Here is a 22,810-nt window from a genome sequence, read left to right as displayed (position 1 = left end):
GAACTATGCTTCCCGGAAAACACTGGTCTGAGGCAGTCAACGCTTAGATCAGCAACATCAGCAGCTGTAGGCAGACTGATAGAACCTATGCGCAAGCAAATACTAAGTTTGGTGATCGCGCTTTCGGAGTATCTGGGCCGAAGGCTTGGAATAAACTCCCTCCGGAACTAAGATCCATAACAAGTCCAACAGAATTCAGGTCTAAACTAAAAACTTACCTTTTTAAGCTGTCGTACCCTTAAATTAAATATACCAATCCGAAGAGAAAGTCCAGTTATATTCAATTTTACAATTAAGTCCTAAATCCTGTATCTAAATTTCGCCAATAAACAATTAGATAGTGTTAATCTAAGTGTCCTACCAGGTAAGTATTGTACTGTATATTTTCTCCATAAATAGTTAAGTAATAACATAGATCACTGTAGAAATGTATTATAAGTTTGTACAGCGCCCTTGAGGTGTTTTTGCACAAAAATGGCGCTATACAAGTCATCCAAGTATTATTATTATTATTATTTATGAAAAAAAATGACTTATTAATCGACAGTTTGCATGGTTTGACTTGCCAGTGGAGAAATCACATTTTGCCGAGCGGAAGTTTTAGAAATGAACAAAGTTAAAGATTCAATGAGGTATTTTTCCGTGCGATTTTAAATGTGATACAGTAGATTCAGTGCCGGTCCTGTACGAGCGCAATTGGAGCAGTTTACTCCGGGCGCCAACCTCCAAGGCGCCAAGGAGCCAAGGTGCCGATAATACTTAACAAGTAACACAGAGCCCTTAAGGTTTTTACTAATGAGAACGAGAACACTGGCTAATGTTGGCGTTGAGAAAAATCTTCACAAAACACAGAAATATTATACCCCTTCAAACAATAATATTCTTTAAGACTGCAAGAGTAGGTAGGTACATATTAAAAACGAATCTTCCAGAATGTTCCCACTTACTAATAATTCTTAAAGCAATTATTGTTCTTGTGTATCCATTATTATTTAAACAAACTAAAACATATTTCGTTAATCCTCAAACGCATTGCTTACCAAGTGTCAGGTATTCAATAATAAAAGGTCCCTTTGTTGAAATACAGATGTACATGAAAGACTCGAATATAAACATAAAAAGAAGAATTGTATTGCAATTTGATAATTATGTACATATAGTTGGGACCTTTAGAAAGAGATTGGCATATAATATTCATACAAAAACATTGGATAATTTATTCTTTTCTGCCATTGAAATGAAGCCAGCGCAAAAGGTAACAATCGACCGAATGGGAAAAAATACCTTTCCCGTCTGAAGTTTGTTAAGATAAACACATTATCCGGTACGATGGTAGAATTTACAAAAACAAGTAAATTATGTCGAAAATAGGATCAGACAGAATATGACGAAAATTTTGCTAACAAAGAGTTAAATAAGTTTCGGTTTTGGCCGAAAATAGAACAGAAGTCGAAATTTTGTTTCAGTTTCAGTATCAGCTGAAAATCTAGTCTCAGTCAGTCACTATTGCATTCTGAAGTGGAAGATACTTTCAGTATCGCCCTGATGGGAAACCGCCATTCATAATCGAATTGCTTGAAATGACTTTAGCCATGTATAGTAACCAGATCTGAATAGCCTGATATTTCCCAACATTTACAACTTCCCAATGTGTAGATTGCCATGGTGTAATCATTTCAGGCAGTCAGGACTGTTGCCCAGTAGGTATCACGTATACAAAACATTATATATATTATTATGGACAGTGTCCAGAAACTCGTAGTACAAAATTGGGAAACTGGTGAATCTTTATCAAATAGAGTACCCAAAAAAACTTTTTTCGGCAACTAAAGGGTTTGAACACTTTTGAAGCCAGCTTTAAGCCTGTGACAGACCATGCTATAAGTATATATATTTGCAAGGCTTGACCTATTTCAGCAGCTGAAATAGGTCAAGCCATAATGCGTATAGCGTAATCTGTCGCCTACATCATGCTTTGACACATTTTAAAAGACATTAAAAACCTGATATTAATCTTCTGAAGATCGATTTTTTTAAAATTTTCCCCTAAAAATTTGAACTTTGGACGCGATTTATTCGAAAACGAAATCTCAAATTAACAAAAAAGTTGTACTACAAAATCGACTCTAATGTGAATCACCAATTTTCCACTCGTGTAGTGAGTTTCCGAAGTTATTTCAACTTAAAAACTTTATGCAAAAATATCAAATTTATTTGGTATCACAAATAATTTTTTACATTAAAAACAACAAAACTTAACTTAAATAGGGCAATAAATAACATTGACAATCAGCTATCAGCTTACATGCAAGTAGCATTACAGGATAGTAGTGGTGATTGAGTGTGGTGGTCACTGGATCTCTTTGCTGACGCTGTTGTAGGCATCCGTCTTATGGTCAGACACGTTGGGAGTGGACTCGTAAGTGCAGATGGTGACTCCGTGGCGGTGCGCTGCCGTGAATTCCCCGCGCAGCCCTATGTAGTAGATCTTGGTGGTCTCCGACCCAAAGTTGGTAGGGAAATGCAACGTGAGATGGGTGACGGACGAGAAGGCAACGATCCTATGAAATACATACATAATTATATTACGTAATACATATGGGGCAACATTGATCATCGCGGATATCTGCATAATTATCGCTTACTTGCCTTTTTTAATGATTTTTTTTCAGGCAATAGAATGACGCTTCGAAAATTAATGTCAAATTAGTTGGTAACTATTTATATATTTAAACATATTGGTGGTTGAATTGTGTTTTTTAATATATTCGGACAGAGAAAAAGTACATGCATTGTATAAATTTAAAAATTTAAACAATATATCAGTGTATATCATATTATCGGTATAACAGTTTTTAAAAAAAAAACAGTGTCTATCGGTATATATACATGAATATTCAAACTTGCACTATTTTTTTGAGATTGGCGTGTTATTATAATAAGCTTCTAAAAAATTATATATAAAAGTCGCTCGACCCCTGATCAACATTTTTTATTTTGAACACTAACAATTTTTTTTACATAACATTTTTGTATTCATAACGTTTGAACATATGACATAAAATTTTAATAAAGAAGTTATTTTGTTTCAAAGTTGAAAATTGATAAAGTCACCCCATGTTACAAACTCAACTCTCGTTGAAGAGATAAACTATTGAGAACCTATATGTTATGGGAGTGTCAGTATGCCCGGAGTAAGGTCAATTTTGTCCTACTTTGCATATTCAAATTTGACCCAAAGGTCAAATTGATTAAACATTTTCAAATATCAAAATTCTTTTTGAACAGATATCAATTTCATTGTTCCATCTGTGGCCTTTTCATGACTTCATATGACATTTTTAAAATGTTTTGAATTGCCGCTGTCCTGAGTTTTCCACTTACCTCTATGTATACATGGCCCTGCAATGATTTCTCCGTTTCATTGTAACTTCTCTTTCGGTTACATGCGTCTTTTATGAGACGGAGAGGTGACTACAATGGCTCTGTACAGGGACGGCCCTGACCCAAACGGCGACTGGCACTAGTAAAAACCTCAATGGTGCTGTGTTAGGTATTATCAGCATCTTGGCTCCTTGGCGCATTGACAAGTCGGCGCCTAGAGCGAACTGCTCCACTTGCACCTGCACAGGGCCGGTCATATGTAAATACATATGGGTAATACAATAAGAAGTGGCCTACTTGGTGGAGTACTCCAATGCCCCGGTGGTGTCACGCTGCATCTCAAACTGCTGATCAGGGCAGGCTCCCACGTCGTCGAAGGTCATGCTGGGGCGGTTTTTAAAACTACAACAAAAAGACAGCATTGTAAGATGTTTGATAGAAATAAGATAAATGTGCAATATTAATCTGTTACTCCATTTGCTAATTGTCAGACCCTGACAAAAGCAACAGAGAAGAAACTAGAAGCCTTTGAACTTTGACCAAGTAACCATTTTAATGGTCCTAGGAATAAATTCATTCAATTCAAATTCAAGTAAATTGGATTCATACGTCTGTCACTCCTGGACATCTCATACCTTTTTCCATCCCAGAACTTCCTCTATTAATTTTTCTTTAAAAGACCCTCCACAATAACTTCCCAAAGATGACATAGGCCCTGAAGGAAAATATTTTCCTCGGGGCTGCAGAGCTAATGTAAAAATCTTTTCCTCAAGTACTGGCATCATTAGAAAATAACTATGTAACAAGTAAATTTTATTTGATGAAATTTGTGTTATTTCAGAATTTATTTATTAAAAATAATACATACAGTCAAACTTGTTTATAACGAGCATGAAGGACTGACAAAAATTTGCTCATTATAGCCATTAATCGCTATTTCCAAAATAATAAACAAATTAAAAGTCGTATATACCTACCTGCCTGCCTCAACTATATTTGCAAAAGTACAGTATATTTTCAAAATATGAGTAGGTATTACTTATTTAAAAAATAAACTTTTATCACTCAAATTTATTATCAATAGTTTTAAAGATTTCGCTTTCATGCTTCTCAATTCGTCTTCAAAACAATCAACGCATCATAACTATCATCACCTGGTTCAAGGCTTCCAAGAAAAATATCACTTAAGGTTAAACGCAACGCTTGTTATATTCTACGTGTTCATAGATGGCGTTAATTAATTAATTTGATCAAAATTCGCTTTTTGCAAGGTATTGCTTTACAGTTTTAAGACAAATTATATGTTTGCGCCCGCATATACGCAATATGAATATGAATAAATAGTTTTGTCTATATAAAAACTCAATTCTATCGAGAAAGGCATGCACATACAATATTGGATTGAATAATCAGTACAATATTGTATTTGTTTGCCTTTCTCGAAAGAATTGAGTTTTTAAACGAACAAAACTATTGATTCATATTCATTGTACGGGACCAAGTTAGTGAAGCCCGCACAAATACTGCAAATTCAATAGGGCACCGGCACACATTGACACCTTGATCTGAGAGTTTTTGCAGGGGCAGTAGGAAAACATTAAATTAAACAAGTATTACTTTCCCGAGAACTCTCGGATGAGAAGTGACTGTTTGTACCAGTTACTTCTCTATTTATTGGACAAAATTATACATTAAATTTCACACATGTTCAATGAGAGTAATTAGCGATCACCCTTATCTCTTCACTGTGTTGAACAAAACAAAAACATTAGTTTTTAAATGTATGGTGGCGCCGAAAATCCATTAATATTAACTATAGCAGTCGCACATTAAGGATGTGGAATAATATTATAGTATCATATTTATTTTGACGCAGATATCTAAATGGTTTTATCAAAAATATTAAGGACATCGTAAAAACTTGAGATCTTGTTATCTCATAATGACTTTGGCTCTGCACGTCCGATATACTCCCCACGGTGCAGTCTCTGCTGCGCCCAGCTACTCCGTCGGGCGTGTTCTGTTTCATCCCAGCGTCTCGTGTTTGCAGTTGATGTCATTGCAAGGGGTTTCGGCTAGGCAGGTGTTGTCGTGCTGGTGATTGGATCGGCTGGTGTTGTTGAAGCAGGTAGTATGACGGCGATTTTAATGGCCGGTCTAACATATATTCCGGAACTTGTCTGGATACGGGCTGTCCTGACTTGTCCGTCGGCGGCGGGCACGGCCTCAAGGACGCGGCCACGCGGCCAGCTGTTCCGTGGCAGCGTGGAGTCCATAATGACCACCAGGTCATCCTTCTTAATGGGTGTGACCGGGTTGTGCCATTTTTGCCGAGCTGCCATGGTGGGAAGGTATTCTAGAAGCCACCGCCTCCAGAATATGTCTGCAAGTTGCTGGCCGATACGCCACTGGCGGCGAAGGCATATTTCCTCTTCCTTTTTGCCAAACATGGACAAGAGGGGACGCTTTCCAGCCGACCCTAGAAGAAAGTGGTTGGGGGTCAAAGGCTCTTCGTCGCGTGGGTCAACTGATATGTGAGTGAGTGGTCTGTTGTTCACTGTGAATTCAGCCTCTGCCAGGGCCGTGAGTAAGGTTTCTTCTCTAGGTGCCCGTTCCTTAAGTGTGGTGCTCAGGGCTCTTTTTACTGACCGTACAAGCCTCTCCCAAGCTCCCCCCATGTGGGGCGTCATTGGAGGTATGAAATGCCACTCAATGCCCTGGGTGGCTATGGCATCAAGCATTCTGGCATCGTGGCTCAATGATACCAGAGCGTCTCTCATCTCTGCATCGGCTCCATGAAAATTTGTTCCGTTGTCGGAGTACATGGCTGCGGGTTGTCCCCTTCGCGCAGTCATCCGCTGTATGGCCATGATGGCTGAGTCTGCGGTCAGTGAGGCGGCCAGTTCTAAGTGAATGGCGCGGGTCGAGAGACAAGTGAAGATGGCTCCATATCGTTTTTCCCGATGTCTGCCAACCGTGATCTCCATAGGCCCGAAGTAGTCGAGTCCGCAATGTGTAAATGGGCGGATGTGATGCATCAGTCGAGGTGGTGGTAGCGCCCCCATTAGTGGTGGAGAGGGTTTGCTTCTCCTTATGTGGCAGGTGGGGCAGGCGTGTGCTATCTTCCTGCTTGTAGTGCGCAGACGCAGTACAAAGAAATCGCCCCGCACCTCTGCGACCGTCTTCTCCGTGCTGGGATGGTCCGCCTTCTGGTGGTAGTGGCGAATCAGGAGCTGAGTGTACGGGTGGTCTCCATCCAGGATGACGGGAGTCCGTGCTACACACTTCGTTTTCGCTAGAGCTCGCAGCCGGGTACCCATCCGCAGGGCGCCGTCTTGTCCGAAGAAGGGGTTTAATGGGTTCAGACGACTACCAGTCGGCAGCATTTGGCCTTGCTTGAGGGTGGTCATGTCAGTATTGAAGGCGTCCTCCTGAGACCTTTTTATCCATCTGTCTTCCGCCTCCTTGATCTCCTCCGCTCGCAGTGGGCCCCCTACAGATTTGTTAACTTTCATCCGACATTGTTTCACAAAGCGGAGAACCCATGCTGTTGCACGAATCAGCCGTTGCCATGAGGAGAATCTCTCGATGGATGGTAAGGCTTCCCTTGCAGTTGATAGAAGGCCGACGTAGTGAGGCTTAACCTCTAGTGTCTGGTCGTCGGGCCTTTTGACAGGTGCACGCTCTTTTGGCCACGCACTCTCAGGTAAAATGATAAAGGCCGGCCCGGTAAACCACCTTCCTTTGGGTGATAGGTCGGGCACATCTGAGTCCCTTGTACCGATGTCAGCGGGATTGAGCTTGGTTGGCACCCATCTCCAGTCGAGTATGTTGGTTAACTCATCTATTTCGCCCAGTCTGTTTGCCACGAAGGCAGAGTACGTACGTGGGTCAGTTCGTAACCAGCACAATACGGTTGCAGAGTCTGTCCAGAAGTACGTTTGGGATATACGGGCCTGGCTTTCCTTGTGGATGGTCTGGGCTAGTCTTGCCGCGATGAGTCCGGCTTGTAACTCAAGGCGGGGAATGGAGAGGGGCTTCAGTGGCGCCACTTTGCATTTACTGGCCAGAAATGTCGCCTGTAGGGATCCATTTACTTCTTCGGTGTAATAGGCGACAGCGCAGCAGGCTTGTTCTGACGCATCGCAGAAGAGATGTAGGGTCACGCTGTTCTGCTTGAGATGGAGGCAGCGTCTCGGAACTGAAATGCTGTGTGTATTCAACAGGCTCAGCCATTCGGTCCACCTCTGTGTATGTTCAGGGGTAATGGGGTTGTCCCAGCCTATACTCGAGCGCCACACGGCCTGCAGCAGTATCTTCGACCGGATTGTAAGGCAGGAAATGAAGCCTACTGGGTCGAAGATTTTCATTACTATTGAGAGCAGCTGCCTTTTCGTGGGTCGCGTGGCCACTTCTGGCGTGATCGCCTCTTGGAATGAGTACAGGAAGTTATCAGTGGATGGGTCCCAAACTAGTCCGAGCACTCGTTCCGTCTCCGTACCTCCACCGCTGATCCGCACTGTGGAACTGGCCCGGTCTTCTGTGGGAACACCGGCTATGGCAGCTGGACTGTTAGATGCCCAGCTAGTTAGGTGGAATCCTCCTTTCGCGAGGAGGGTGCTCACACCGTGGACGAGTGAGGCAGCCTCCTGACAACTGTCTACCGCATCTAGGTAGTCATCCATGTAGAATTTAGAACGAATGGCTGCTGCGGCAATCGGGTTTTCATGTTCGTATTCCCCGGCTACCTTGTTCCGGACGAACTGGGCGCTGCTCGGTGAACAAGTGGCTCCGAACATCATAGATGACATCTGGTAAGTATCAGGTTCGTGTTGGTTCGGTAATCTCCAGAGGTAGAGTTGGGACAGCTGATCTTCCCGCCTTATCTTGATCTGCAGAAACATTTCCTTGATATCTGCGGCAATGGCGATGTTTCCCTCTCGAAAGCGCAGAATATTCCCTAAGAGGGAAGACAGCAGGTCAGGGCCGGTAAGCAGCTGGTCATTAAGGGAGGTCCCTCGGCATCGACTGGCGGCGTCAAACACTATTCTGATCTTCCCTGGCTTATTGGGGTTTGTCACCGCAAAGTGCGGCAGGTACCATTTTCTGGGTGCGGTTGTTGACGCTTCCAGTTTAGACAGCTTCCTGGCGTATCCTTTGTTGACCAGCTGGCTCATCTTGTCGCTGTAGGCTGCTGCCAGATTCTGATCTGCTGCCAGCTTCTTCTCAAGGGAATGAAGTCGTTTCAGCGCGCACTGCCGGTTGTCAGGCAATGTGGCTTCCGGATTACGCCACAGGAGGCCAGTTTCCCACCTCCCAGTGCGAAGAGGCCGGGTAGTCGTGTTCATTAGTGCGATGGCCCTTTGTTCGCTTGCCTGGGTTCTCACCGCGGCAGTTACGCCAAGAGAGTCAACGGCAAAGTTGCATTTTACCAATTCTCTTAGGCGGATATCTGCGGCTGATTCAATTTGTAGTGCCAGCGTCGTGGATTTATTGTCACTGCCAGTCCCGACACCCCCATGGGCGATCCACCCCAGTGCGGTTCGTGACACTATTCGCGTAGTGTCATGGTCTTCGCGCACTTCCCGTGAAACGATCAGATGAGCATTGTCTTGCCCTATCAAAAGTTTTGGGGTGACAAGGTTTCCCTGGGCCTGTTGTTCTGGCAGGTTGAGGTCGGAGATCGTGTTGGCGATGATGTAGTAGGTGTCACTGCTATCACATCCTCTTATGGTCAGCTTCACTCGGCGGGAGAGTGTGTCAGAGGTGCACATCCCTTTGGCGCCATGGATCCGTATGCCGCGGACTGGGCCGCTCACCCCGATCCGTGTCGCGATGTCAGCGTCGACAAGTGTCACAGTTGAGCCTTCGTCGAGGAGCGCGAACACCAAAACTTTGCTTCCTTGGGGGACGCCCAACATAACCTGCACAATTTTTAACAGCACGCTCCGGTCCGTCGTCTGGCGTCACAAGTTAACCTCACCGACAGCACCTTCCGGTACGAACTGTGGGTCATGAAGCAAACGGTGATGTGGTGATCTGCACCCTCCTATGCCGCACCATGCCTTGGTTTTACAGTCCCGTGAGTGGTGTCGATCCAGACACTTACGACACAGGTTCTTCTGTCGCACCATTGTCCACCGGAGGGCGAGACTTTTCTCCGCGAACTCGGTGCACTCGCGAGTTTTGTGGTTGCCACCGCACTGGCCGCAACTTTCACTAGACAGTTTGCGTTTACGCGTATTGTTCATTTTATTTTCGCGAGGCTCACTCCTCTTACGCGATGTAACAAATTCAGCGGGTCTAGAGTCTGGTTTAACTTCTTCACCGTTTACTACATGCACCTGCTTGGTCCGTCGCGGTCGAGGTCGCACTGGGTCGATCATCCCGCTGTTGGGTATAGCGTTAGCCATACTTTTCAGAAATGCTGCCAGCTGAGTTATTGTAGCTAGACTCGTAAGACCACGTGTCTCATACAGCCAGGTCATCCGTAGCGTAATCGGCATCTTTGTTGTGATGTCATTCAGTAGGGTGGGGTTGGTCAGGTATCCGTCAGTCCTAAGGATCCTAAGTGATGTCACCAAGTTCTGGACGGTTCCGGAGAAGTCTGCCAGGTCCTCAAGGGTTGCGTCTATTGTGAGATACGGCAGCTTTTTCACCTTTTCCAACATCAGCGTGGCTATTGCGCTGGCGCCACCGTATCGCTGCTCGAGGACAGAGAGGATCTCTGGAACTTGAGCGGGATCCATGAGGAGAGGGCCGACTGCATCCCGAGCCTTCCCTTTTAGTGCACGCTGCAGCCGGATGAGGTTTTCAGATGAAGTCATTCTGCAAGTGGTTGTGGATTGGGTGTACTGGGCTTTCCATGTGGGCCACTCGAGCGGGTCACCCAGGAAGAGGGGAAGATCCTTGGCCGTGGTCTGCCTTGCGATTAAGGCGGCCATCCGTGTATCGTCCTCTATCGTGCGAGGGCTTTCTTGGGCACGGGACGTGCGAAAACCCTCTGCTATTGCTGAGGTGATCTGGGACAGCTGATCAGCGCCTTTTTGCACCCACTCGTGAGTGTGCTGTGCTGTCTCATCGGCCGTAGGCAGTGGCGGAAACAGTGGTGAAAAATCCTGACTCGTAGGGAATTGCTGCGATCTGTTATGCGTAAATTCCACTTCTCCAGGTACTGCTGCTTGGAGCTGTCGCTCGGGGTACTGTGGTAGAGTATAATCGGCTATGGGAATGCTTGCCACGGGTGCCGTGTGTCCCGTAGTTTCCGACAGTATGTGCACTGAGCGTGCATTCGAGGCGGGTCCGGGTTTTATGATAGCGTGGCCAGGATTTGAGGCGGGCCGTGTTCCCGGCAGTGTACGCACCGGGCATGCATTCAAGGCTTGCCCGGGTGCTGTGATAGTGTAACCGGCTTTCGAGGCGGGCCACACTCCAGGCGCTGTTTGCACCGGGCATGCATTCGAGGCTTGCCCGGGTGCTGTGATAGCGTAGCCGGCATTCGAGGCGGGCCACGCTCCAGGCGCTGTTTGCACCGGGCATGCATTCGAGGCTTGCCCGGGTGCTGTGATAGCGTAGCCGGCATTCGAGGCGGGCCACGCTCCAGGCGCTGTTTGCACCGGGCATGCATTCGAGGCTTGCCCGGGTAGTGTGATAGCGTAGCCGGCATTCGAGGCGGGCCACGCTCCAGGTGCTGTTTGCACCGGGCATGCATTCGAGGCTTGCCCGGGTGCTGTGATAGCGTAGCCGGCATTCGAGGCGGGCCACGCTCCAGGCGCTGTTTGCACCGGGCATGCATTCGAGGCTTGCCCGGGTGCTGTGATAGCGTAGCCGGCATTCGAGGCGGGCCACGCTCCAGGCGCTGTTTGCACCGGGCATGCATTCGAGGCTTGCCCGGGTGCTGTGATAGCGTAGCCGGCATTCAAGGCGGGCCACGCTCCAGGCGCCACGGGGGCTTGGATAGTTGTGAACCTGGAATCGGCAGGTTGGTGGCCTGCTTGCAGTGCGGCGGATGTCTTTGTTGCTGCTGCCAGGGCTGCAAGTAGGTTGGCGGTGTGCTTAACGTGCTGCTTCTCTCGAGTGCGCAACTCACGGCGCAACATTTGTATTGCATCCTCAGTTGACTCTGACCGTTGGTCATCATCCTCTCCGTCGGACTCCTGGGGGGCCGGGGAACTGTGGGTCAGGATGGGACCCCAAGCTGTGGTTGATTGTTCAATGGAGTCCGAGGCAAGCATAGCTTGATCAGCTTGCTGGGGTGCATCTTGGCTAATGGGAACATCAGTCGGAGAGTTGGAAGTAGGGTCCGGGGCTCGGCGAGACATACGTTTGTCTCGGTCTGCGGGAACGCTGGTTGCTGATCGCGACGCCCCGGATGACGTAGAGATTTTATGGCCACTGCGGAGCGAAGGCATCTTTACTGAAGCACGATTAAAGGCGTAATGCGTAGATCCGGCTCGAAGGACCAATTTGTACGGGACCAAGTTAGTGAAGCCCGCACAAATACTGCAAATTCAATAGGGCACCGGCACACATTGACACCTTGATCTGAGAGTTTTTGCAGGGGCAGTAGGAAAACATTAAATTAAACAAGTATTACTTTCCCGAGAACTCTCGGATGAGAAGTGACTGTTTGTACCAGTTACTTCTCTATTTATTGGACAAAATTATACATTAAATTTCACACATGTTCAATGAGAGTAATTAGCGATCACCCTTATCTCTTCACTGTGTTGAACAAAACAAAAACATTAGTTTTTAAATGTATGGTGGCGCCGAAAATCCATTAATATTAACTATAGCAGTCGCACATTAAGGATGTGGAATAATATTATAGTATCATATTTATTTTGACGCAGATATCTAAATGGTTTTATCAAAAATATTAAGGACATCGTAAAAACTTGAGATCTTGTTATCTCATAATGACTTTGGCTCTGCACGTCCGATATATTCATATTGCGTATATACGAGCGCAAACAAATGATTTTTCTTAATATTGTAAAGAAATACTTTGCAAAAGCGTATTTTAATAAATTTATTTAATTAACGCCATCTATGAACACGTAGAATATAACTAGCGTTGCGTTTAACCTTAATTGTCTATCTTACTATCACTGTATCCACCTGCTTGGAAAATCTCACTCTTATCATAAATAACTAGCTTACAAAATTGTTTTGGTTTTCTGCTGTAAAATTTTATTTGTCACAAACCAGTGTTGCACAATCTGCGTGGACCATTTTTGCGGCCAGTATGTCAATTTCATATGGCCCACTTGGCTATAGCGAAAAATCTAAATGTTTGGGGTAATTCTTGAGAACATTACCTAGCTGAGAACATTTTTTATAGAGTTTTGGTTAATGTACGCAGCATTTCCTAAATGGAACCAAATTTGAAGAACCAGTTTGTATAACACGAAATTCAAAAAAATCAACAGAAACCTTAACTCTTGAATTTCGCTGTCAGCCCGCTCCCCCACAGTGAAAAGAAAAAAAAAATGCGCTTGTAGGTCGCGGCCTGTTTGAAAAATAGGCAAAGCGGCCCCTGTGCGGAAAAAGCTGTGCATCACTATCATAAATTTACCCCATGCAGGGATATAGGTACTCGTAACTAGGTACCTTCACATACATATTTATTGGTTTTTAAGACAAAATTGACGATGAGTTGTAATACAAAAGAAGACGTAATAAGGGAACAAATTTCGCAGGACTTTCGCAGATTTCATGACAATTTTACATAGTGCCCGATGGATAGCAATGGCTCACATTACCGACAATCTTTAACCGGGCCGCCCCTTTTGTTTGTTACTACTTACTTACTTGAAAATAATTCCCAAATATTTTTTCAGACCCAAAGACCGATTAATGTATTCAGAAATTGTGTGACAAAATTATTTGTTCGGTATATGACTGAATCGAACCCGTTATAACAGTCAACAATTATATGAAGATAAGCCTGAACTAAAATATTGTTTTGTAATTGCTCATTATAGTCGTGAACTTGCTATTGCCGTGATCGTTATAACCAAGTTCGATTGTAGTATACTTGCGACATGTTACAAAGAAGGAGATATTCTCATCATCCCCCTGGTGTAAGACCACCATTCACAATTTAAATGTTGCTTTAGCCGTGTTTGGGGACCAGATCTGAAAAAGTCTTGTACTCCCCCAGCTTCCTCTTTCCCATCTCCTTCCCCTCCTAGTACCGTCAACCTCACAACATATCCCAATTGGGGATGACATAGTCACACTGGCTCCAGATGGATGGGAGCAGTTGGGACTCTTGTGCGGTATTCACATTAAATTTTTAAAAAATAAGTTTTTTGGGTGTTAAACACATTGCACTTCCTCCTCATTTAGTCAAGTTTCGGAAAGCCTTGAAGTGTCCATCATCACTGCAGATGTTAAAAAATAAATGTGAACCAAACAACACTAATCATTATCGACCGTTGACATCGCGCTTGGGTCCCACCCAGGTGTAATGTGTTCAATTCCTCGGCTAGCTAAGTCCTCCATCACAACACAAGCAACATTTACCCCTTACTGTGGTGGTAGTAGGAGATTTTCAAATATTGTCTGGTTATTCGTAATCTGGGAATATTTGTCTTTCTTTTTAAAAAATATTAATTATCGCAACACTAAAAGTTACGGAAATTTCAAAAGCTTACAAATCATAGTGTAGTAACAAGTAATTTACATTTACATCCAAATATTGATTAAATTTGGAATAAAAAGCATTACATAAAGAGCCGGCGCTGATTACATATTTAGGCATGCTCAGCAATCCCGAAATGTAGCACGTGGTTACCCTTGCAGGTAGAAAAGAAAAGAGCAAGCAGAAAGTCTGAGATGATATCGGGAATGAATTTGTGAGATCATTTGCACTGAAAAGTTAATGCGTAATTATAAGAATTAATTTGGTAACATACATTCTTAGACGTGCCGGGTGGCAATCTGAGTCCTCCCCAATGACAATGATCCCTTTAAGTTTAACATTGCCGGTGAATGGAATATTAAACAATAGTTCCGCATCTGCGTCACTCTCCACCATCTGTCGGAAAAAAGATGACCATCTTTTAATAAAGGAAGTTGGAAAAACCTATTGATTGCAGCTCAGTTTCTTCTCTGTTCCATGATCCAAGCAAAAATATCATTTTAATAAACAATTTTCAAAAATGAAAAATAAATAATGTCGGAAAATTCTAGAATACAACCGAGTAGCAATGAGGAAGCAGCCTACACCTTCACAAGGAGTCAAAAAAATCAATGATAAAATATTGAAAAAAGTTACTTTCATCTTTTTTACAGTGACTCTACACAGGAGGCCCCGAGGAAAACAATTTCCCTCAGTGCTTATGCCATCTCTTGCTCTGTAGAGGGTCTTTAAAGTAAAATGAAGGACATGTAGTTCTTGGAAGGAAAATGAATAAAGGGTGGGTGGGAATCTGGGGGTGAGTGTGTCCAGGAGTGACATGAATCCATCCTTCCCACTGCGGTGCAAGGCGCTGGATCGAGAGTCAGGCTGGAGAGATCCGGCCCGACATGCAGTTAGCCCTGTCAAACCTCACCCCATGAACCCGGGCACCCCTGCTAAGTCACCAGATATAGCGAACCACTTGGGGTGACCTATGGCAGAGTGATTAATTTTTGTATTAACTTTTAATTTTTCATAATAAATCTAAATAATTTTCTGCAGCGTTGTGTAAAAAACAATTGAGTAAACTTGTCGAAAGGCTCTTTAAAAAAACAACACTTCATTTCAACTTAAATATCTAAAGGAGATAACTGTTTAAGTTAGGGGTTTATGTAAACATGCACAAAATAGGTTTGAAGGTTAGTTTTGGTTATTTATGCGTATTTCCTAACTTTCCTTCAAACTTAAGTTGGATTGAGAAAAAATGGAACTTTAATGCATCTTTTACCATCTCCCACAACATAAATATTATATCATATTTCTTGTAGTAATTAAGTTGAAACCAAGAGATATTTATAATTTTTTTACGTGTTAAGCATGCAGCGGAATTCCAAAAGTTTATCAACAATTGGTTCACTGCTCCATGCCCGTGCACAGACTTGCTTTGAAGTTTAATAGTATTATTTTGTAACAAAACAAGATGTAGCAAACGATACTTTTAGATTGTAGGTATAAGATAAATATTAGCTATGCATTTGAACAATTATTTTACAAGCAATAATTATTCGCCTGAAACACTCATCCACATTGAAAAATCTCCTGATAAAAGATACATGACGACAATTGTCCCGTTGGCGTCATATATCTTTTATCAGGAGATTTTTCAATGTGGATGAGTGTTTCAGGCGAATAATTATTGCTTGTAAAATAATTGTTACCCTTTGTGCTATGCATAAAAAATCTTAAACATTAGTTTACCAAAAAAAAATAAATTAGTATGCATTTGAAGTTAAAAATGGGGAACACACTGAGAAGCCGTATTGCAATAACAACGGACATCTATTGTGCTAATGTTCAGTAAAATACAATGATAGTATAAGAAAATGAAATAAACCTTTTCTAAATTTAGTCTTTCCTCCCACGGCTTGAAAACCTGCTTTCCTGCATCTTCCTCAGACTCGTTCAGGCATTCCACATTGGAAATGTCTATTTTCTCATACAGACTGTACTGTATGCCCATCTCCGGGGTGTCATCGTGATTATTATCTCCCTCACAGCTATGACCATGGTGGTGAGACATTTCTCCGACTAAACTGCTAAAATAATGTATACAAAATCTCATTAGTCATCAAATTTCCAATATCTTCAATGGTAAACATCTCGTTCGAAATAGACAGGATTCTAAAACGCAATATAGGAACAGGTTGACTCATTATCGGGGATTATCAATGTATTAATAGTCTTGGAAATGTTCTTACCAAAGTAATAAAAATTGAAAAGCGCGGAATATATTTATTCTTTCAATATTTATTTTTTAGTCTTCTGCTTCCGCCATAGAAAAACGCGGATATTCGAATGCATACGAATGACAGTAAGAAATTGGTGTTGCTATCCAAGAGAGATTATTCGGTAACTTTGTTTCTGATACATAAAGTGTTGTATACATGGGAATGCATAATACAGTAATGTCTGTATTCGATAATAACGAAACCGAATGCCATTATTTAACCTGTTATATTGAAAAAATACTTTAATAATTATTTTGAAAATATTGGCTATAAATGGCATCAATACTTACCCGATTAAAAAAAATAATAAATAATGAAAAACTTGTTGCACACTGCTTCACCTACCCGAAAACGTGATTCTAGCCACTTGTATAATTTGTTCATTTTGTTTCAATGATTTGATTTTATCGAAACAAAATTCTTAATATCTATGCAACTGTCATCTGTCGCAAGTCGCAACTGGTAGCAAGATCAAAATGTCGAAAATTAATAGTCCTCTAGTTTTTGTGAGCGTTTTTCTTTTATTTATAATATGCTCCCTCAATGTTGCCGGTGAAAACTATGCGGAAAATGATATGCCCCTCAGGGGGGTGGGCCCGATCGTCGGAGGACTGAGTATGAACATAATGTATTGGTAAGCGGCACCTTGTGGTTATCTATAATAAAATATGCAATTAGTTATATTTGTAATTGGTCTTAAATCATCAGTGTTCTTAGGCGCGGAAGCATTTGAATAGCGCAAATATTGAAAACATATCAACTTTTCGTATTCAAATGTGTTAAATGCAAGAGGCGTGCTTGATGGTAAAAAAGAAAATCAAGTTGACCTCTTCGACGATTTACCTGAACCTAACCTTTAACCTCGCAAGATATTAAAATTATCGCTTACATTTTAATTGTTTATTTTAATATGGAGTCATTTACATACTTCCTATGTATTGGCTTATTGTGATCAGGCTAGAATTATGCGAGTGTTGGGACTAATAGGATTTACTTGTGTTACTCTCACCACCTTACGAAATAGTATGTGACCTTGTGCAATTACACAATTTGAATCAACAAATATGTTAAACCGTAAAGTAGGTGAATGAACCATGTTTTATTTGCAGCTACTCTTGTGGATATAAGAAAGTATTTGACGAGTATTCTGGAATCATCCAACAGAAGTATCCTGATATTTCTGTGTACGGGGCTAACTATGATCCCCCTGGATTCAACATGCTTCTGTCCAGAATAATTGTAAGTTTAATATTACTTAAATTTGAAAGCATTTATAAATTTTAAAGTAGGTATTCCTGGAGAATGCCTAAATTGGAGCTTCCTGCTTTAGTCATTAAATTTATTCTAATTATCGGAATGAAGAATTCCTATTTTATGATTTATGTGTATTTTATTTCTATTTCCTATGTTCCTGGTAGGACAGTGTGACGGAACCTACCATACTATTGTAATAATTCTTCAATGTTTCAATATTATACTCCTATGAGACATTCAATATTTGAAAAATTTTAAATTTGGAAACATGTACTCTGTTTTATTTAGTTCAGGGGGGATAACTCGATCGAAAATTGGAACCGAAATATTGTGACTTCATATGATTACCTAACTTTATCCATGTACAGTATAATAAGTAGGCTCCGAATGAGAACTTGACTGTCTATATATTGGCATATCTATGTGTTTTTAGGACAAATTTATTTTTTACAAAAAAGCCCGAAGATATCGATCTAGTGAGTGGTCTATCTATGATTTAGTTCATTAATATTGCAATATAAGGTGACTGCAACCGTTTTGGTGCTACGCTTATTTTGCAAGTATGGGGCCGTTCAAGTATTACGTAAGCAGATTTATTACAATTATTTACCCCCTCTCCCCCCTTGTCACCAAAAGTAAGCAAAGCTCTTACCCCCCCCTCCCATGCTTACGTAAAAATTGGTAACTATATGCATTTTTCTGTTAATGTATTCTGTTTTTTTGATTCATAAGCAGCACTTATAAAATAGACTTAGGATAGAGGATTTTAATGCACATAATATTCATTGAAACAAACTAAGCGAGTACCTAAACGTATTAACTATTTGTGGGAATCCCCGAATATGTATTCGGTTTTCAAACATAGACAATGTGTGGGTTGCCAATGTGTAAAAAAAAAAAACTACTGCTGAGCAGTGCTGACGTAATCACTATCTCGACCCCCCCACCCCCCATGTCATCAAAAATAAGCAAAGCAAAGACCCCCCTGCCCCCCTATAGTGCTTACATAATACTTGAACGGCCCCTATGTATGTAATTTGCTACAGTTTTCAAATTTAAAAAAGTATGGGATTAAATAAAAATGCAATAAATTGGACAAATATCAACAAATTTTAATGATTCTTTTTGCAATTAAACAAGTAAAGAATGATATGTTATGCTTCTAATAAAAAACTAAACATTTGCAATTTACATTTATGTCACTTCACAATCATGTTTTCCCGCTTAAAGTCCATGTAGTCCCTTTTTACAGTGAGTTTGAATATGCAAATTAATATCCAGATTAAGGGGTCCATTTCAAATTTCAATATTAGTAGGGGGAAGAGATACAGATGTGGTGTGATGGACCTAAGATGCTATTGATTGCAAGCTGCCTAATCGTAGGCTCTACGCAATCACAAAAATGAACCGATACGCTAGTAGGTACCTACGCAATGTGAAATGTGTAAAGTCTGTATTATAATTTGGTATGAAATATTTTTTAATGCAAAGAGAATCGGCGACAATTTTATCTAATACCTCATAAAATGTACCTACTATTTTCGGTTTTTGATGCATGAGTTATGCTTGAGTCTTCTTTTTGATGTGTTCCAAAATAATTTAATTATGTGCAAAAAAGAATGTGAATTGATACTTTATAACTTCCTACAATGCATATATTTTATTTTTTCTTATAAAATATTTTAAATATGTTTATATGTATCAGGTATGCTTACCAACTGCACTCTTTATGGGTATATTCTATACACTGTGTAAATGTATATCGTCTCTGGGCCCGTAAAAGAATTACAGACACTGGTGACTAATGTGACAGCCATACTGTCAACAATACCAAAAATATTTGAAATAATTATTTATAAAAAAATACATTACCAAATTATGCCTTTTCTGTTGAAAATCTACACAGTTTTATGCCAAAAAATCCACAGTTTCTAATTTGTTGAAATTTTCGCGATTGGTGGCCGTCGGACTGGACTTGAGACACTAAACAGATGTAGTGTATACGGATTTTGCCAAGGCATTTATTTTGTCGAGTTGATTATGACATTTTATTACTCAAAATGTTTAAACTTGGTTTCGATCAACAAACACTTATCTTCTTCGCCTCCTATTTAAAATCCAGAAGCCAATATGTATTGATAAATAGACATAAATCAAAAAAATTCCTGCATTGTCAGGTATCCCCCAGGGGTCAAACCTTGGTGCCCTATTGTTCCTCATACTTATAGACTATATCCAAGTCTGCGTAAAATATGTAAGATGTCTTCTATTTGCGGCTTACCTAAAACTTATGATGGAAATAATCTCTTACCAAGACTGCTTACAAATGCATTCTGACCTGAATGGTCAGAAAAAACTAGTTACAATTTAATATTAAAAAAATGTGTCACTATGATCACAGAAGCCCATTTAGTACAGCATTAAGCTAAGAAGTAAGCTGGAGTATGCTAGTGGCGAGTGGACTCGACGCACCAAACTAAATATGTAAATATGCTGGAACTAATCCTGAAAAAATTCCTCGGGTACATGTATATGCGGACGCATGGAACTTATCCGAAGTTCGTGCACCTATATAGATTTGATAACCCATTTCTCTTGGAATGCTATGGCTTATTTCTCGAGAACTTCAACCGTAGTCGGCTCCATGACTTGTTCAAGATACCATACGGCAGAACAGATGTACTAACTCAATACAGCATGACGCGAGGAATGTCGGTTTTGAATGAAATTTCAGAAACAGTACATGTATTTAATTTCTCTCTAAATAGCCTTAAGAATTTGTTATATGATGTGAAGAGTGCCAGAATGAGAATATTGTACTGTAATTAGATTAGCAATCTGTTGTACAATATAAAAAATACTGGTGAACCAACAGGAAAATGATAGTAAACCTCTAAATAATATTTATTTTACCCGCTAAACTGCCAAAGCAGTTTGTCAAAAAATAAATAAGAAGAAATCGAAGTCTCCTTTAATTTTCCTGCTTACAAATGCATTTTTCACTGTCACTGTAAGATTTCAATTCTTTCACCCAATTTCATAACGAGCCTTAACCCCTCCGACTTTTCGCGAACTTGAAGCTAAGATGTCTTTACCGAAATGTCAATTTCACGAAAACGTTGTGTTATTACCGCCTCACAATCAAAGCTCTATAAATGAAACATTACTGAACGGAGCCGAATAGTAAAAACTGTTTTAGAAAGGTTACAAAATAGGCTTTCAAATTGTTGTATCATAAATAAATATTAACATTTGTAAATATTTAAATTTAGAATGGAAACATGAAAAAATTGTAAAAATGACTCACCTGTAATGTTTTATGTAAAAACGATACTAAAATCACGGATAATGTAAAAAAAAAACACTTATTTCATCGTACAAATGTACAATAAACAATTCTGTCACTTCACTTTTTGACCATTTCATACAAAATATATTTTTAAAAAAATAATTAAACTTGCGAGGCGGGTCGGCACGTCAAACGGCTTTCTTGGCGTCGTTTTACGATTTGGCGGGTAAAATTTGCTTCCACTGAGTAGGTCTTTTTACGGGTTTCTATGGATAACTTTGAATAGAGATGTGAAGCTTCATTCAATACGAATATTCTACTTTTTGTTTTAGGGATGTCACTAGAAGAATAACGGAGTTATGACGATTTTTGTGGAAACACACGCGTTGACGTGTAAACACGCTTATTGTACTTGACTGCTATCATTATTTTATCGTGTATATCTGCTTACGTTGCTGACCGGTTAATAAGCTTAAGGGGGTATTTCACTATGTCGGGCTAAATATCTGACTAGCTATCCGTTGGCTGGATTTAAAGATCAGAATAACTTCGTTATTCAACGGCGACCGTTTCACCATTGTTTCTAGCTTCCGGATAGATAACACTCCAAATAGTCTGGCAACATCGCAAAATGTTTGCAGTTATTCCATCTACTGCCACGGCTGTCATGCGTCACAGTCCGTACACCGCGAAGTGTGCATTTGTTTGGTTATGTTATGTTGATTATCAGGTCATTTTAGATAGATTCGTGTCGAATTAATACATTGTTTCTTATTTTGAACACAATCAAATAATTCAGGATGGATCATACAAGCATTAAAATTCATTCTACAAAATTCGACTCACTTCTCAGCTGTTAAACTCGGAATGTTTTGACGCCATCTTTGATTCGAGGAATAGCGCCTAACGTGAAGTTCGAGCACTGATTAGTCAAATCTAACTTTAACCCGAGCGTTAGCGTTATTCAGATATAGTGAAAACGAAAACATGACTATTCCGCGGATTAGTGCTTGGTCAGAACATAATCAGAGATAGTGAAATACCCCCTAAATATAATTGCACTAAAGGTTGAAAATTTTCTATTCAGCATTCAGGCAAATACTCAGTTTTATTTCTTTCTCTGTTAAAATTTTGTTCTCTGTTTTATTTTCAGGGAATTTTAAAAATGTGTCTGATTGTCTGCGTAATGAGCGGAATGAACGTGTTTGCGTTGTTTAACAAACAGCAGCCTTCCTGGTGGCAGTGGTGCATCGACAATAAGTTGTACTCGTGCATGATGCTGTTCTTCCTCTGCAACACCATCGAGGGTCAGCTGGTGTCCTCGGGAGCCTTTGAAATCTACCTCAACGACATGCCCGTGTGGTCCAAATTAGAAACTGGCCGCATCCCGCAGCCGCCCGAGCTATTCCAGATCATCGAGAACACCCAGCGGCTATTTAACGTTGACGACGCTGTTAAATCAGGCTTTGTTAAATAATCACCGATTCCCAAAGATTGAAATGACGGAGAGCAGCATTAACAATCATTGCAATTAAAGCATGTACAGTAAACTCTTTCTTATCTACCCTTATTGTTTCTTATGCCCTTTTTTCAGATTCCACAATAAGTTAATTTAAATCGATTCAGATAATAGAGAGTTTAGTGTGCATGAAGGAAGCTACTGAGAATGTTCACTTATCATTTTAAATAACTTTTCATAGGCAGCCGTTGGAATTTTTTTATAAAATTTGTAAATATGTATTTACATGACAGTTGGTGTGTCATTCTCTTGAAACAGACCATTAAAATAATAATACATAGTTCTAACAATATATAATTATTCCAGTTCTTTCCCGTTCAAACTTTATTCACATCAATGGATTGTTCCACCCAAAATGACCAACGTTGCTGCTTTATTAACGATACTAGAACCTTATCAAACTCAAAAGCATTCCTCAAGGTAAACATAAACAATAGAGTTTATGT

The 22,810-nt window shown here is 40.9% G+C and overlaps 2 protein-coding genes across 3 annotated transcripts; one reads left to right on the top strand and one right to left on the bottom strand.

The window, feature by feature from the left end:
• Positions 1-2,219: 2,219 nt before the first annotated feature.
• Positions 2,220-16,384, bottom strand: LOC149424129 (PITH domain-containing protein CG6153). Of its 2 annotated transcripts, none has more exons than XM_089631171.1 (5): positions 16,273-16,384; positions 15,909-16,110; positions 14,310-14,431; positions 3,682-3,786; positions 2,220-2,561 (listed from the first exon to the last, which is right to left on the bottom strand). In XM_089631171.1, exons 2-5 carry the CDS (start codon positions 16,092-16,094, stop codon positions 2,351-2,353), a joined length of 624 nt encoding a protein of 207 aa, XP_089487297.1. In that variant the 5' UTR covers positions 16,095-16,110; positions 16,273-16,384; the 3' UTR covers positions 2,220-2,350. The 2 variants fall into 2 exon arrangements, with proteins under 2 accessions (XP_089487297.1, XP_089487298.1); XM_089631172.1 differs by having other exon boundaries at positions 15,909-16,107; positions 16,273-16,360.
• Positions 16,385-16,723: 339 nt separating this feature from the next.
• On the top strand, positions 16,724-22,597 carry SelT (selenoprotein T). Its single transcript, XM_089651290.1, has 3 exons — positions 16,724-16,936; positions 17,412-17,541; positions 21,999-22,597. Exons 1-3 carry the CDS (start codon positions 16,779-16,781, stop codon positions 22,320-22,322), a joined length of 612 nt encoding a protein of 203 aa, XP_089507416.1. The 5' UTR covers positions 16,724-16,778; the 3' UTR covers positions 22,323-22,597.
• Positions 22,598-22,810: the final 213 nt, after the last annotated feature.

The sequence above is a fragment of the Hesperophylax consimilis genome, chromosome 4, assembly GCF_061612785.1.
Source record: "Hesperophylax consimilis isolate HC1 chromosome 4, BYU_Hcon_1.0, whole genome shotgun sequence".
Taxonomy (NCBI): Eukaryota; Metazoa; Arthropoda; class Insecta; order Trichoptera; family Limnephilidae; genus Hesperophylax; species Hesperophylax consimilis.
The sequence above is the reverse complement of the archived record's forward strand: the minus strand, read 5'-3'. Positions and strand labels throughout refer to the sequence as shown.

Excerpts from the sequence above, each read along its gene's own strand:
- LOC149424129 (XM_089631171.1), bottom strand. The coding sequence starts at position 16,094 with ATGTCTCACCACCATGGTCATAGCTGTGAGGGAGATAATAATCACGAT. Across the intron at positions 3,787-14,309 it reads CACCCGGCACGTCTAAGAAT|TTTTAAAAACCGCCCCAGCA; the intron begins GTATGTTACCAA and ends TTTTTGTTGTAG. Across the intron at positions 2,562-3,681 it reads GCATTGGAGTACTCCACCAA|GATCGTTGCCTTCTCGTCCG; the intron begins GTAGGCCACTTC and ends TGTATTTCATAG.
- SelT (XM_089651290.1), top strand. The coding sequence starts at position 16,779 with ATGTCGAAAATTAATAGTCCTCTAGTTTTTGTGAGCGTTTTTCTTTTA. Across the intron at positions 16,937-17,411 it reads AGTATGAACATAATGTATTG|CTACTCTTGTGGATATAAGA; the intron begins GTAAGCGGCACC and ends TTTTATTTGCAG. Across the intron at positions 17,542-21,998 it reads TGCTTCTGTCCAGAATAATT|GGAATTTTAAAAATGTGTCT; the intron begins GTAAGTTTAATA and ends TTTTATTTTCAG.